This window comes from Paramormyrops kingsleyae, chromosome 12 (genome assembly GCF_048594095.1).
Source record: "Paramormyrops kingsleyae isolate MSU_618 chromosome 12, PKINGS_0.4, whole genome shotgun sequence".
Lineage (NCBI taxonomy): Eukaryota > Metazoa > Chordata > Actinopteri > Osteoglossiformes > Mormyridae > Paramormyrops > Paramormyrops kingsleyae.
The window spans coordinates 11,181,710-11,198,104 of NC_132808.1; the positions used below are offsets into that span (position 1 = coordinate 11,181,710).

Consider the following 16,395-nt stretch of genomic DNA (forward strand, 5'->3'; position numbering starts at 1 on the left):
TGCGCACTGTGTGCTGTGGTGTGTTGACAATGACCACTGATCACTAAATTCTAATTCTAATTCGTCAGGGATTGTCCATAATGAACATTATGTTCAGGCATAAGGGTGTTCATATGTGCACTTGGCACCAGGACACCCTAGGCCGCAGTTCGATGATCGACTTTGTAGTCGTGTCATCGGACTTGTGGCCGCATGTCTTGGACACTCAGGTGAAGAGAGGGGCGGAGCTGTCAACTGATCACTACCTGGTGGTGGGTTAGCTCCACTGGTGGGGGAGGAAGCCGGCCATACCTGGCAGGTGAGGGTCTGCTGGGAATGTCTGGCAGAATCCCCTGTCAGGGGGAGTTTCAACTCCTACCTCCGGCAGAACTTCTCCCATGTCCCGGGGGAGGCGGTGGACATTGAGTCCGAATGGGCCATGTTCCGCGCCTCCATTGTGGAGGCGGCTGACCGGAGCTGTGGCCGTAAGGTGGTCGGTGCCTGTCGCGGCAGCAATCCCCGAACCCGCTGGTGGACACCAGTGGTGAGGGATGCCGTCAAGCTGAAGAAGGAGTCCTATCGGGCCTTTTTAGCCTGTGGGACTCCAGAGGCAGCTGACAGGTACCGGCAGGCCAAGCGGGGTGCGGCTTCGGCAGTCGCTGAGGCAATGGAAAGTGACTTCCGGACGGCTTCGAGGCGATTCTGGTCCACCATCCGGCGGCTCTGGGCGGGAAAACAGTGTATATGACAAAACCTCGCAGAGTAATTTAAACGGTTTGGCAAAATTTCTGTCAGATCCCGCCGGCGGGACCGCCGACCCCAAGGGGTTAAGGGCTGCTTGGTCCCTGTATGACCGGTGCCAGAGCCTGGTCCGCAATAAGTCGGACTTGTTTCCGGTGAGGGTTGGACTCCGTCAGGGCTGCCCTTTGTCACCGATTCTTTTTATAGTTTTTATGGACAGAATTTCTAGGCGCAGCCAGGGTGTTGAGGGTGTCCGGTTTGGTGACCTCAGGATTAGGTCTCTGCTTTTTGCAGATGATGTGGTTCTGTTGGCCTCATCGGACCGTGACCTTCAGCTCTCACTGGGACAGTTCGCAGCCGAGTGTGAAGCGGCTGGGATGAGAATCAGCACCTCCAAATCCGAGACCATTGTCCTCAGCCGGAAAAGGGTAGAATGCTCTCTCCGGGTCGGGGATGGGGTCCTCCCCCAAGTGGAGGAGTTTAAGTACCTCGGGGTCTTGTTCACAAGTGGGGGGACGATGGAACGGGAGATCGACAGGCGGATCGGTGCGGCGTCCGCAGTGATGCAGGCGCTGCATCGGTCTGTCGTGGTGAAGAAGGAGCTGAGCTAAAAGGCAAAGCTCTCGATTTACCAGTCGATCTACGTTCCTACCCTCACCTACTGTATGGTCACGAGCTGTAGGTAGTGACCGAAAGAATGAGATCGCGAGTACAAGCGGCCGAAATGAGTTTCCTTCGTAGGGTGGCTGGGCTCTCCCTTAGAGATAGGGTGAGGAGCTCGGTCATTCGGTAGGGACTAGAGTAGAGCCGCTGCTCCTCCGCATCGAGAGGAGCCAGATGAGGTGGCATCTGATTTGGATGCCTCCTGGACGCCTCCCTGGTGAGGTGTTCCGGGCATGTCCCACTGGGAGGAGGCCCCGGGGAAGACCCAGGACACGCTGGAGGGACTATGTCTCTCGGCTGGCCTGGGAATGCCTCGGGATTCCCCCAGAGGAGCTGGATGAAATGGCCGGGGAAAGGGAAGTCTGGGTTTCCCTGCTGAGACTGCTGCCCCTGCGACCCGACCTCAGATAAGCAGGAGAAAATGGATGGATGGATATAGCCTTAGACATTAGGCGCTTTCACACCAAAGTTCCACAACCCAGTCCTTGGTTACTGGTCTCTGGGCTGTCTCAACCTGGGACTTTTGTAACTTCTGGCCACTTTGTATGTTGCTTTCACACCACACAACAGGAACTGGCACCTTTATACTAAATAAACATAGAAGACTCAAACAGCTCATAGGGTAAACTTCACACATAATTTCATATGAATCTACACCGGCACTCCAAAACAACAGAGGATGAACAAGTCTTTTTTTTAGTTATTGGGATATTTTGGGGATTGGGGATTGCGATAAAAATGTGGCACAGCCTTTTATTTATATTTTATTTATATGACCCGCAACATGTTTATAATTCATTATTAAATCTGGCCAGCAGATCCATCTATCACTTTCCACAGAATAAAAAACTGTGTAATGTTATTCCGATGATAAGCGATGGCAAGTTTCACAGCCGGTACCAACAATACTAGACAAAAGTCTATTACATTTTCCGATACAGGAATTTGGAGATGCTACGCTTGTTTACACTTATTGCCATACTTCCAGAAAGTACTAAAGAAATTACATGTTTGGTTCCCTGGACTTTGCCACGCTCTATGGCTGTGTCCAAGCTCAGGGGGCTGCATTTGAAGACCGAATGTGTCACAGCAGTGCGACAAGGCTGTCCCATTTCGAAGGCTCCTTCAAATGCAGCTTAGAAATGTGTTATTCTTTTGCCTTTGAAGGACACGGTCTACATAGCCTTTGTAAGCTGTGTCTTTTAAAGATCTTAATCTTGGGATATGTTGGGCTACGAAGGGCCCAAAGAGTGGATCCTTCGCAACTCTGCAAATGAAGATGCATTCCTAGACCACATTTGACGGAGCTTTCAAAATGGGACACCCTTGTCATCTTGCTGTGATGCACTCAGTCTTAGAATGCAACCCCCTGAATTCGGACACATCCTACTCTTTTCGAAATGCTCACCTTTCAACACGCACACAAACCTTTAAACATATCCACTAACCTTTCAATATGGCATACAACTTTCGAAACGTCCACTAATCTTTCTAGTCAGCGCAGTGCCCTCCAAAATCCATATAGGCCTAACCAACTGATTTCCATACTGATCCCCCTCCACCCCAGTAGCCCCTATTACTCTCCTTACACAAAGTGCTCCACACCTCTTGCGTATGTTTTAATAAAAATAAAGCAGGAGTTCAGTCGTTGGTGGATATACCATTTATGAATTTGATAGAATGTATTATCATTTTCCTTGTAACTGAATGAATCAGAGCAATCATAATATGATGCTTGGCAATAATGGGGTATATGCTGGAGTGGAGTGCGGCTTTATTACAATTACAAGAGTGACAACTTAAATGCATTTTACATAAATGTCTCCTGAATATCATACATAAAGTGGTATCAGTATGAAGGTCATAATTTTGGTATTGTGACAACATTAACTGTCTGTGCTGGTTGTCTTTATGTGAGCATGCAGCAGAATGACCATCTGAAGATGGCTGTACATCATTAAACTTTGCATGAACCATCATCTAATGTTAAAGAGCTTGTAGTTAAATTTCGTTCTACTTTCTGTCTATAGGTAAAAGCAGACAGGCTCTGTTGTGTCACTGTTCACAAGTCGCAGTTCCACCAATCATGGTTTCCTTAGCATTCATCTTGTGGGGTGTAACTGAAGGTAAGCCCATTAAATATGGTTCAAAAGTTAATGTTTTTTCTATTAATTTAAGGAATGCTTTAAAATCTGCCTCAGTTTGCTCATTCAACTTGTGATTTTACTCAAATTATGGCCTATAGAAAATTGATGAACATTTATGGCTGAAGACTCAGGACAGATCAGGAATTTTCATCTGGGGCGATGTGTGACTCAGTGGGTCTCTGGTACAAATCCCATGGTTAACATAGTGATTTCATTAATGAGTAAGGCCCTTGAATCTGTCAGTCCCTGACATGGTGATATATTGCTGTTATATTTTACAACTATGTTTATTAGTAATAATTATTATAATTATTAGTAGCCTACTTACCCCTATAAATAGGACATCATTTGAATTTTGCTGTGTGCCATGCCAGTTAAGGGGTCATGATGAATACTCACTTTCCACTGTCTTTCCTAGTGCAGCATTGTTTGGAAAGCCGTGATAACTTAAAACTCCCTAATTTTGAAGATGTGGTGCATTTAGGGGCACAATCGTGTTTGTGACATTGTCTTTCTTATTCCTGAAACACAAGTTTGTTTTCTTGCGTTCTCATAGTTCCGCAAATAGGAAGCAAGTGAGTTGTATTTCACGCTTGTGGTTGAAAACTGCCCACACTGGTTGGGAAACACCAACTGTGTTCTGCAGAGACCCCTTTCACATAGTGTGTCAAATAAGTTGGTAGTGTTGCTGCAAGTTGTCTCAACAGACACAAATCAGTGCTGACAAATGGAATGCGATTAATAAGTTTTAAATGACCATCGTAAAAATTTGTCCAGATGCCGGGTTTTCGGTTTTCTGCGGACATTTACTTATGCCCACTATTCCATAAGCAGATTAGAAGTATGCTTAAAATATGAGAGGTGTGTTATGATGCCCAAAATTAGTAATGTAATAAACCCTGAATTTAGGTTGCCACAATGATACTAATTATTCCATAGGTTATTAGGACTAGTAACCACAGCCAAATACAAAGAATCAATTTCTTTTATTTCCTTAAACATTTAAAGGTTTCATTGTACGGCACACACTCAGTCTCAGGGATAGTCACAGCACTGGGCAGAATGCAAAACACTGAAGAACACAAGGGTGTTCCTCTGTCAGGAAGTCACACCACTAAACATGACAGTGGAATCTAGCAAAACGGCACACCCCAACTGAAATAAGGCGCACCACCCTGTCCTCCCCTCCCCGATATTAGACCGGCACAAACATAGGGCTAACTCAGACAAACAAAACACACACAAATTAATATGCTTAAAAAAACTCCACTGCCTCTGGCAGACAGGAACCTTCCGAGGGGTTTAGAGCATTAGGGAATGTCAGAGGCAGGTAAAATATAACAATAAGGTATTACTTCCAAGGGGATTTTCGATTTTAACAGGTCCTCACTTTTGAGTTAGGTGGCTACACTAAGAAGGATCCCACCCTAACTCCAATACCTATTACTAAACCATCTGAGGTCACCAAATCGGACACCTTCAATGCCCTGGCTGCGCCTAGAAATTCTGTCCATAAAAGTTATGAACAGAATCAGTGACAAAGGGCAGCCCTGGCAGAGTCCAACCCTCACCGGAAACAAGTCCGATTTACTGCGGACCAGGCTCTGGCACCGGGAATACAGGGACAGAACAGCCCTTATAAGGAAGCCCAGCACCCCATACTCATGGAGAAAGAAAACTACATATATAGTGAGCAGGCACGTGCAGAGGGGGGGGGGAGGGGGCTTGAGTACCGCCCCTTTCCTCCAGGATGCCTCAAGTGCCCTTTTCTTGGTTTTTTTTTGTTGTTGTTGTTTTTTTTTGTTTTTTTTTTTTAATGTGTATGTGCGTATGGAGCCCTGTCTTTGCCCCTCAACAATAAAATGTAACTATTAATCTCAATTTTGCTAAATAAAAGGATCTGGCTTGCATCAGTCACATGACTGCCATTAACCAATGCTCGCCCTTGAGGGCAGAGCGCGCTCGTTACGAGCCGGGTACGAGCTCGCAAAGTGCATGCGCATTTTCTGCAGGCTGGGTGGTGCGGAGCTGGAGGAGAAGCAGCCAAATTAATTGGAAGGTGCAGACTGCAACAAAACAGTAAATAGGGTGTACAGCGCACACTATAGTCTATAACAACAAATGAATTGAAATAAACGAGTGTGATGTTTGTGCAACAGCGCGACAAACATTACCTGTCCTTTTATGAACTGCACAAGTAGTGGTGGTCATTAACTGCTAGCTAACTGGGTAAGGGTGTTACAAGGGGGTCTGTAGCTCTGTCCACCGTTTTAGGGAACATGTTTTGTTTTAAAGTAAGTTACAGGACTTTAAAGGAATTGTGGTGTATTTAATTGCATTTCGAAGTGTGATTTTACTAGCATAAGACACTACGAATAAGAAGCTAAATAAGAAAGCTGCAAATAAGTGGTTAACTTAGGCCACGTGTGAATTTGCCATTAGTTTAGGCAACACAGGCAACCATGCGCAAGGAACACGGGAACAACAGAATCTGCAACCACACTGAGAAAGCGCTGCAGTGATCCATAGCTCCGCCCACTGCCCTGCTCCAATTAACATATATTTGCATGTAGTGAACTTGGAAATGAAAAAGCAAACTAGGAAATGAAAAGTCAAATTAGAAAATGTTTTTTAATTAATTTTTTAAAACATTTATCACATCTGACATACATGACTGGAAAAATAAAATGCAAATGATGCTATTTTATTTTAATTTTCAGTTTTGGCAGGATTTTTGCTCATAGACATTGAAAACTAAATGGCAAAGTGGATATTGTATTTTCATTTTGTTATTTTCATTTTATTTTTTCCAGAAAATACGTCCTACAAAAATACATTAGCAGTAACAAATGTGACCACCATAATTACAGTAACCTACATTTAAAGTGATTTAAAAAAATTTTGAACTTTTTTGGAGATCTAAAAATTCCCCAGGATTATTTATACTATATTTCCTCAAATAAAAACCCAGGGGGGGGGCGGTATTCCAGAGAATGGGTTTAGAGCAGAATCCTAAATTAACTCAGACTATCTCCATGGCAAAGAAGGCATGGAACTAAACCTATTCGATAGCAGTTTAGCTTCATGAAACTGAATTTAAAGGGTGGGTCTGTCGTTGTGTCAGCACAGTTTGGCATTTTGATTTGGTGTTACGATTTCTTCAAGCAATGGTCAGAATCTGGAATTGGAAATTGTTCTCCGGTTAGACATTCTGTCATTCAGTTTGTTTCATTTGATTAAACTTTGTATTTATATGAGTTTATATTTAAATGAGTGCTCACTCTTGGGTTTGAACAACTGACCTAAAGGTTATCCCAAGAACCTGCATACACACTGGCTCTGCGGAAAATATTGGCCACCCCTGGTATAAAACATGGACACCATGCCTCTGTTGTCTTCCATTATAGAGAAATGAATAGCGATGACAGGTTCATGATCCAAGTCTTCGGTATGAAGGAAGGGAATCGAGTCATACTTGAGAGCCATTCTCTTTGTCCCTGTGCTCAAATTTCACTGCTTGCCCTTAATCCATTGCATGCCCTTTTCATGAATAGTGATAACGATTCTCATTTTTTCAATTTGAGATGAAGGTACTTCACTGAAAGGTAGATTTTGTCTAACCCTTTTTACAAATCTTCGCAAGAGGTGCCAATAATTGTGGAGGGCACTGTAGATACAGTGTTATGTAAAAGTTTGGGCACCCCTCTGAGGTTGCATGATAATTTGCTCTGTCTTCATAAAAGAAGATCACAGCAATATGCCATTTTTATTTTAGAGTACACAATGGGATGTTTATCAGACCAAAATTCTCAGTATAGCATTATTGAGTTGTATGAAATAAAATAAAATGTAAAAAAATTGGATGTGCAAAGGTTTGGGCACTCTTTTAATTGCATTAATTTGAAGACCTGTAGTCATTCAATGCTGACAGGTTGCAGCACAAAATTGCTTTGATGAACTCATTAGACCTTAACTACAAAGACAGATGCAACCAATCATGAAAAAAGGTTATTTGACATACGTAATTCCTAGTTGTGCTTGTCCTTGGTTCTCTCTTAGAGAGTGGCAACATGGGAACCTCTAAAGAACTCTCTATTGAAGAAAATTCGTCGTTATGAATTAGGAGAAGGGTGCAAGAAATTATCACAAAGGTGTGGACTGTTTCCACAGTCCGAATTGTAGGTAGGAAATGGAAGACCACAGGAGCAGTACTTGTGAAGGAAAGATGAGGTAGGCCAAGAAAAATATATATGAAATGTACAGGCAAGTTAGAAGGGTCACAGACCACCTCCAGAGAGCTACAACAACATCTGGATGCTGATGGTGTCATTGTACATCGTTCCATAGTTCAGCGCACTTTGTACCAGGAACAGCTCAGTGGAAGGATGATGAGTACTCACTACAAGAAGAGTTGCATGAGGTATGCAAAAGCGCATCTGGACAAGCCATATACATTTTGGAAAAAAATACTGTGCACAGACTAAGGTAGAGTTATTTGTCACAACCAGAGGCGCTATGCATGGCAAAAACACACATAGCAATCCTGGAGAAGAACTTGTTGCCTACTGTAAAATTTGCTGGAGGGTCCATCATGTTATGGGCCTGTGACGACCCCCAAAACAGGAATGGTTTAACAGGTGGAGGCCACTGACATTTTTCCCTCCTCATCTTTTCTGATTGTTTTTTCACTAGTTTTCCATTTGGCTATGGTCAGTGTCACTACTGGTAGCATGAAGTGATACCTGGACCCTACAGTGGTTGCACAGGTAGTCCAACTCCTCCAGGATGGCACTTCAATATGTGCCATTTCCAGAAGGTTTGCTGTGTCTCCCAGCACAGTCTCAAGGGCATGGAGGAGATTCCATGAGACAGGCAATTACTCTAGGAGAGCTGAACAGGGCCGTAGAAGATCCTTAACCCATCAGCAGGACCGGTATCTGATACTTTGTTCAAGGAGGAACAGGATGAGCACTGCCAGAGCCCTACAACATTTCCTCCAGCAGGTCACTGGTGTGAATATCTCTGACCAAACAATCAGAAACAGACTTCGTGAGGGTGGCCTGAGGGCCCGACATCCTCTAGTGGGCCCGACATCCTCTAGTGGGCCCGACATCCTCTAGTGGGCCCGACATCCTCTAGTGGGCCCTGTGCTCACTGCCCGGCACTGTGGAGTTCAATTGGCATTTGCCATAGAATACCAGAATTGGCAAGTCCGCCACAGGTGCCCTGTGTTTTTCACAGATGAGAGCAGGTTCACCCTGAGCACATGTGACAGACGTGAAATTGAATAACTTCACCATGGTAGCAAGACAAAGTTCACCCATTTTGCTCAATTTACCGGAATCTTTCTCAGCTTCTAGACTCTACTTGAGATATGTATATAGATATTGATTATATGACATTGAATCACTGTTAATGTTTGGGTGTTCCATTGATTAATGATTAATACACTGACGTATTGTCATTGAATCACTGCAAATACATGGTTAACACATGATTAGTATGATTAACATGATTACGTATACATTTGCAATTGTGTAACATTTTACATATTTTCTACTGCAGCTATTTTATTAAGCTATAATTCTTTGTGTACCAGTTGGGGCAGCTTCGAATCTTTTCCTGCAGGTGGTTTCTCCCCCCCCCCCTTTTGCTCCGCTGTCTGTCTTTCCAAGGTCCGATCTCTCTTCAGGGTCTGCAGAACTAACTGCAGGCGGCTATCACAAAGCGAGGTCACACAGTATTCAAAACAATCTCTTCTTGCCTAAGGCCTAAGACATAACAGACCCAATATTCCTCCCCTCCCGGGCCTACCAATGTCCAATTTTACTTCCACACCAGCCAATCAGAAAATAGCTTTTGTTGCATGTGATCCTGCTGCAAGCACGTTATTACATGGATGCGCACACATACAGAGTGCAGACAAGTTGGAAGTGGCAGAGCAAGATCCGATGAATGCAGCAGGTCGTGAAACATGTGCTGCGCCCCTAACAGTTGTATTCTCACTCCAAACTTTTGTTGAAACTTGAAATCCCTGGTAAAGTATAAATTAATTGGCGGATTTTAAATTACTCTCCTCTGACCCTACCAGCTCCCTCCCTGTTGCTGACCTTGCAGATTTCTACAACCAGTCCCTGAGCAGTCTTCTGGACTTCCACGCCTCCTTAACATCCAGGTCCGTCTCATTCTCATGCTCAGCACCTTGGTACACCTGCGAGCTGCGAAAAATGAAGGCAGCTGGGCGTGTCCTTGAGCGGCAGCTTAAGGCCTCTGGGCTGACTGTCCACAAACAGGCTTACATGGAACACAAGAGGGCGTATGCAGAAGCTCTGAAGGTTGCATGGTTCAGGTTCTATTCCACCATCATCAGCAACAACTCCAGGAACTCCAAAAAACTTTTTTCAACTATAAATCACCTTCTCAAACCTCCTTCACCTGCCCACTCCGAGGCCACCAAGGAGAGGTGCAACATGCACATTCAAACAAAAAGTTGATAACATCCGCTCACACCTCTCCACCATGGATATCCTGCCTCCTCCAACTGTCGACCCACTGTCTGAGACTGCCCTGGCCAAGGCACTGAAACAGCCCTGGTCAGGGTCACCAATGACCTGATGACAGCAGATACTGGTTCCCCTTCTCTACTCATCCTCCTTGACCTGACAGCTGCTTTTGAGACAATAGACCACAACATTCTCCTTCACCACCTGCAATACAACATTGGACTCTCAGGAAATGTTCACAACTGGTTCACATCATACCTGACTGGCAGAACTGAGCATGTCACCCTGGTCAGCGCAAAGTCTCACACCCACAACGTCACCTGTGGTGTCCCACAGGGCTCTGTGCTAGGCCCCATCCTTTTCACCATGTACCTGCTCCCTCTTGGAAATGTCATTAGCAGACATGGTTTATCTTTCCATTGCTATGCCGATGACACTCAGCTTTACCTCAGGGCTGCCCCCACCTCCTCTACTGCTCTTCTGCCAACATTCACACTGACTACCTGCCTGGAGGAGATAGAGGCATGGATGAGGCTCAACTTCCTTCAGCTGAACAGATCCAAAACAGAAGCCATCTTAGTTGGCACACCACACCATCTCCGCTCTTCTACCATCACCAGTATCACTTTCTCTGGCTAAAACATCCCCCTTTCCACATCTGTCACCAATTTGGGTGTTAAAATGTACCCTCAACTCACCTTTCACACCCACATCAAACACTTCTGTAAGTCATCATTCTACCACCTCAAGAACATCGCCAAACTCCGCCCAACACTCAGCCTGGCAGATGCAGAGAAGCTCGTCCATGCCTTTGTCTCCTCCAGGCTGGATTACTGTAATGCACTCCTCATTGGGATTCCTGGCAAGAATATCCAGAGACTACAGTATATTCAGAACAGCGCTGCCAGGATCCTGATGAGGGTGCGGAAGCATGACCACATCACCCCCATCCTGAAAACCCTTCACTGGCTCCCTGTCCCACTCAGGATAGAGTACATGGTCTCCCTCCTCACCCATCAGTGCATCTATGGACATGCCCCCCTTTACTTACAAGAACTCCTCACCCCCCATACCTCCTCACACACCCTCCGCTCTTTACACACTAACACCCAACAACAGACAAATTTATTTTTGTATAGCGCATTATCACAACATTACATTGTCCCAAAGTGCTTTACAGCATCCCCACCCAAAGCCCCCAGTGAGTAAGCCATAGGCAACAGTGGCAAGGAAAAACTCCCTCGAAGGAAGAAACCTTGGGAGGGACCAGACTCAAAGGGGGAGCCCATCCTCCAGGGGCCGGCAGGGAGAGTCAAATACAGTAAAATTTGAGGCACAAATGGGGAGCAGGGGGGGGATGGCAAGCCGGTGCCACCACTCCCTCCAATGGCCAGGCAACCAGAAGGCAGGGAGCGGGTCATACAAGGAAGATGACACAGGCAGAACGGCAGGCTGGATGCATGGACGTCACCCTCCAAGTCCCCAGAACCAAGCTCCGCAGCATGGGTGATAGGGTTTTCTCATCTGTGGCGCCGAGGCTGTGGAACGCTGTCCCTGACTACCTGAGAGCCCCACAGTCGACTGATGCTTTTAAACGAAACCTAAAAACTCATCTTTTTAGAAAGACATTTAAAGTATTTTGTAGGTTCTCCTGTTTTATTATTTTATTTTTACTCTGTAGCACTTTGAGATTGCTAAAATATAAAGTGCAATACAAATAAAATTTACTATTATTATTATTATAATTGAAAAATTTTGAAAGACGCCCAGCCCTGCACATGGTTACATTCGTTGGCCAAGGACATTCCAGGGACACCTCCTTTTGGTCAGATTGAAACTTCATCAAAAAAGATGAGCTCATGAGGATGTGTCCTTTTAATCCTTGTATGAAGAATACCCCCCAGGTGTATTTATGGTAAACTCCAGTACATGACTGGTCATACTACACATAAGTTAAATTGGTCGTATGCATGATTTACATGGCATTGATGAAAAATTAATTTTTAAGAATAAACTGTGGTGCCAGGTGGACCAAGGCATCGTGACAGCAGCTGCAAACAAACACTAGGAGGTGCGGACTTTCATAAAGTTGCTCTATTAATGTAATCCTTAAAAGGACCGCAGCCAAACAACAACACAGAGACACTGAATGGCAGAGAAACACGGGGAAGTTACACTAAGGACAGTAAGGCACACACACAGTGGATGCATGTCAGGATCTGGCAAGGACTGAGTACAAACACACCCAACTGTACACGTAACAGCCGGGTACACAGCACAACAAGTATCTATGCTAACAACAATTACACAATGGGGCTATTTACAAGTGTTTACGAGATTATTAGAACTGTTCGCCAATTCTTAAATTCAGTGGCCTTGCAATACTGTAATCTATGGTTATGCAGTTTATTTTAAGAGAATGCTTACAATAAATGTACCTGGAGTGATTTTGAGGGTTCAGACTGACACAATGGTGGTGGGTGATTGATTCATATACAGTGGTACCTCAGAACTCGAACTTAATATGTTCAGAACTCAGGTTTGAATCCTAAAAAGTTTGAGTTCTGATCGAATTTTCCCCATAAGAAATAATGGAAAAGATATTAATTGGTTCCCGGCCCCAAAAAATTACACATAAATATGTTTTTTTTAGCATTTAAACACAAAATGAACAGGATAAAACAAGAAGAGCATAAGTAAACACATCTAAGCACATTCATCAAAACAGTAATTTGTAAAGTAAGAAAATAAATGTATCCAAACAATGTGTAAAGTTTAAAAAAAGCAATGTGTCCTGCCCCGATCTGTCCACTCCTTCCGTGTGCCACGCCCCCCTCGTTAACCTTGTGTACTATAAGGTGCAAGCAGGTGCAATGAAGTAACAGGAAACACAAAATCCAATATGAAGTTCATCAGAGTAAAAGGAAGGAAGAGGCTAAGAAATTTAAAGAAAATGGAAAACAGAGTAGTAGTGCTGCATTCAGAACTGGGGAACAACAATGGGTGCTCCTATAAATATTGTAAGATGAAAGGATTCCATATGTTTTTTTTTATAATTTGTTTCTCAGGATCCATGGAAGAGGCTGTTACTTATACTATTGTCAGCCTGCTGTGTATCCTGGTGCTGTTTGTTATGGCTCCACATCTGGACTTATTTACAAGTATGTTGACTTATTTCCATGTGTTTCCTACTCTGTTTCCTATATATACTGTTAAAAGAGGTTGATAGTGTGGAAAAAAACTGTGACATAATTACAGGTGTTTAGAAGTGTTTCGGAATGAATATTTATATGCCATTTTTGTATACACACAGAAACAGTATTTGCTGTGTGTGTGTGTATGTGTGTATATTTAAATTTATAACAGGATAACTGTGATAACAGCTTTACTGATCTACATTTCAAACCACTTTCTGATACTGTATATGTAAAAAACATTCAGGTATCCTTTAAATGAATTGTATTACTATTACATACACACACTACGTAGAAAACCTTTTATGTATCATGCATATCTGATGATGGTATATAATTAAATTTGCTGAATATCTTTTAAAATTTAATTTGAATATTATGATAGTCTGACCCATATAATATAATTTTATTAATTGGGGGTATCTGTTGTAACTTGAGATGTCTGGACACAACAGCTAATAATTATTAATTAATTATATTTGTTAAAGTTACTTTTGTATTCATTTTACAGACAATGTGAATGCTATTAAATACATGGCCCTGCGTTTAGGAAGCACCGTCGTGATGATCTTTGTATTTGTAGGTAAGTTTAATTGTAATGGTGTGGGACTGTTGGTATATCAGTGGGTTAGGGCTCCGTGCCCACGTCTGGAAGGTTGTGGGTTTAAATCCCATTAGTAGCAGAGTAACTATAGCTTTTCCCAGCTGCTTCAAGAACAGTAGCTGACCCTAATGTCAGATCCCAAATTGTACACTGCTTTGGACAAAACCGTCTGATCAGTAAAATTTTATGGTTTCGAAACACAAGAACTAAATCAAAATAAAGCAGCAGTTCCTGGTAAAATATATGTAGATGCCACACATCTCCAATGTTTTATTATGTACCATTAATTATTCATCTGTCAGTCACAGAGTTGCAGGTTATAAAATACATCTTTAAATCAGAGCTCGATTCCCCTCTGAATCCCCAGCTTACCCTCCCATGCAGTAACCCAGCTAAGAGGGACGGTCCTTAGCAGGGTGGGTAAGACAAGGACCTGTAACCTGAAGTTTCCCAGCCCAAGTCCTGGGAGAAGCTCGACCTGTTTACCTTTAGTCAGGTGCTGAACCTGAACTGCTCCAGTGCCCAGCTGTCTGAAAGGGGGCGGTTTTAAGTAGCTAAGAAATGAGGTTTATTTAAAATAATAATAAGCAGTGGAAGAGCAGCATGAAGCAGCTGCTCCACAGCTCTGAAGGCCTGGAGATTCCTGTCAGCACCTAGACCAGAGGGAGGCTGATGGATTAAGGGAGTAAACTGTCTTTGTTTAGGCTGGGGGCAGCTTGGCTTTATAGCTGTTTGGAAGCATGATTTAGGCTGAATAATGTCTCCCAGCCAAACACCCTCACTGACTTTTTGTAACTGTTCTTAATCTGCTTCTTAGTATGGGATATGTGGATTTCTGCCCCTAACTGAAAGTTTCAAGTCCTTTGGCTGGTAGAGTGATTTCACCATTTGGCTCTTGAGAAAGGCCCTTAACCGCAGGCTGGCCCTGCTCTCTGACACTCACTTATACATTGCTCTGGAGAAAAGCATCTGCTAAATAAATAAATGTACTTTCAGTACAACAATATTCAACATGGGATTGAAATTGAGAACCCTCAGGTGAAAGGGGTATGCAGTGTAGGGTCTTAAACACAGGATCACTGAACACATCTGTTTTCCCTCTGCCTTATATTACAGTTTTTCTGAATTGCTAGAAGACTAAACCTCATTCTTGGAACAAAACCATCAATTTCCTAAACTCATTTATAAAATTGGTCACTCATTTGACAAAACCTTAATTAATTAAACAACCCACATAGCAAAATTGGTATGGCCCAGATCTGGCCCACACTATGCGATTACACCCGGCCCACATACCGCAATGAATGACGGACTTTCTTTAATGAAGTGATGATTATTATTATTATTTAGCATTTATTAAAATGTTGAATTGTGAAATGCGGTTGTTTTTTATTTCCCCTGACTCAAGTAAAACAAGGTACTAATACTAAAGAAAGTCTTTTAACTATTTCCCCATTGGCTGAGTAGAAAAAAAATAAAATAATGTAGAGCAACTTTATTTGAATGTTGAGGTAACTTAATATTTCAATGAATATTGAATTAATATTAAGTAGGTATTACATGACTTGATTAAGGTACACAAAGGCTGACATTTGGTGGCCGAGCTGAAACTGTTCTGGGCCAGAACAGGGCCACCAACATGTCTGCATCTGGCTTTGTGCTGGTCCATGTGTGGGCCACCTCTGGCAAACCAGATCTGGGCCATCAAGGGGCCGTCATTCATTGCGGTATGTGGGCCGGGTGTAAGCGCATAGTGTGGGCCAGATCCGGGCCATACCAATTTTGCTATGTGGGAGTGTGGTAAGTGTGGCCAGGTGATAAGTTTGTCCATTATTTCTTTTACTATTTGGCCCCTCGGCCGAACATAATGGTGGCGCAACCATCTCCACTTGGTTTTTTAAAAATGCTCAGCCGTGAACTTCTGGTGAACTCAGGTGAATCCCTTCCTTCAGTAGCAAACCTTGCCAGCTTCTGCTTGTTGCAGATTGTCTGGCTTGTAGAGATGCACGGATGGCGGTTATATCCGCGGGCGCTGCGGATAATCCGCGGGTTGGGTGGGTCGGGTAATAAAAAAATACATTTTAATTAATTGCGGGTGGGTCGCGGGTGGATGAGATCAATCATTAATGATGCAAATATCAACTACATTCTCTAAAATACGAACATGTTTTAAATGCATTTTTCATCAGGCAGACAGTTGCTTATTTGCGCTCTCGTTTTAAAAAAATACGTGCGTGGTGGGAGGAGGGGGGTCCATTTCTTAAAGCAGAAATGGAGGCGAAACAGATCCGAAAGAGACTAAAAAAGGGAGAATTAAAAACAGAACAAAAGGAAGGAAAGAAAAGTGCTGTGTGGGAGCGGTTTAGCGAAGTGCCTATCGCCTGTTACCTATCGTCTGTATAAGTGCCTACGAGTTTTTTTTGGGAAAAAAAGTTCTTAATTGTTCTCTTTTTTTAAAAATCTATTTGGAAAGCATAATATTCTGTATTATTTGAATAGATAGGGCTAATAAATTTGCCGTTATCCAGTCATTGTGTGTTTACGTGTTGCAGCGACAGAACGGT

At 43.4% G+C, this 16,395-nt stretch overlaps 1 protein-coding gene across 4 annotated transcripts in view; it reads left to right on the forward strand.

Annotated features, from left to right (window-relative positions):
- The window catches only part of LOC111859306 (uncharacterized), a 73,373-nt gene that overhangs the window by 27,545 nt on the left and 29,433 nt on the right, over positions 1-16,395 (forward strand). For all 4 annotated transcript variants that reach the window (XM_072718682.1, XM_072718683.1, XM_072718684.1 and 1 more), the window contains exons 5-7: positions 3,414-3,509; positions 13,102-13,194; positions 13,739-13,810. In XM_072718682.1, the coding sequence (XP_072574783.1) occupies positions 3,414-3,509; positions 13,102-13,194; positions 13,739-13,810 (261 nt within the window). The remainder of the gene's footprint in view (positions 1-3,413; positions 3,510-13,101; positions 13,195-13,738; positions 13,811-16,395) is intronic.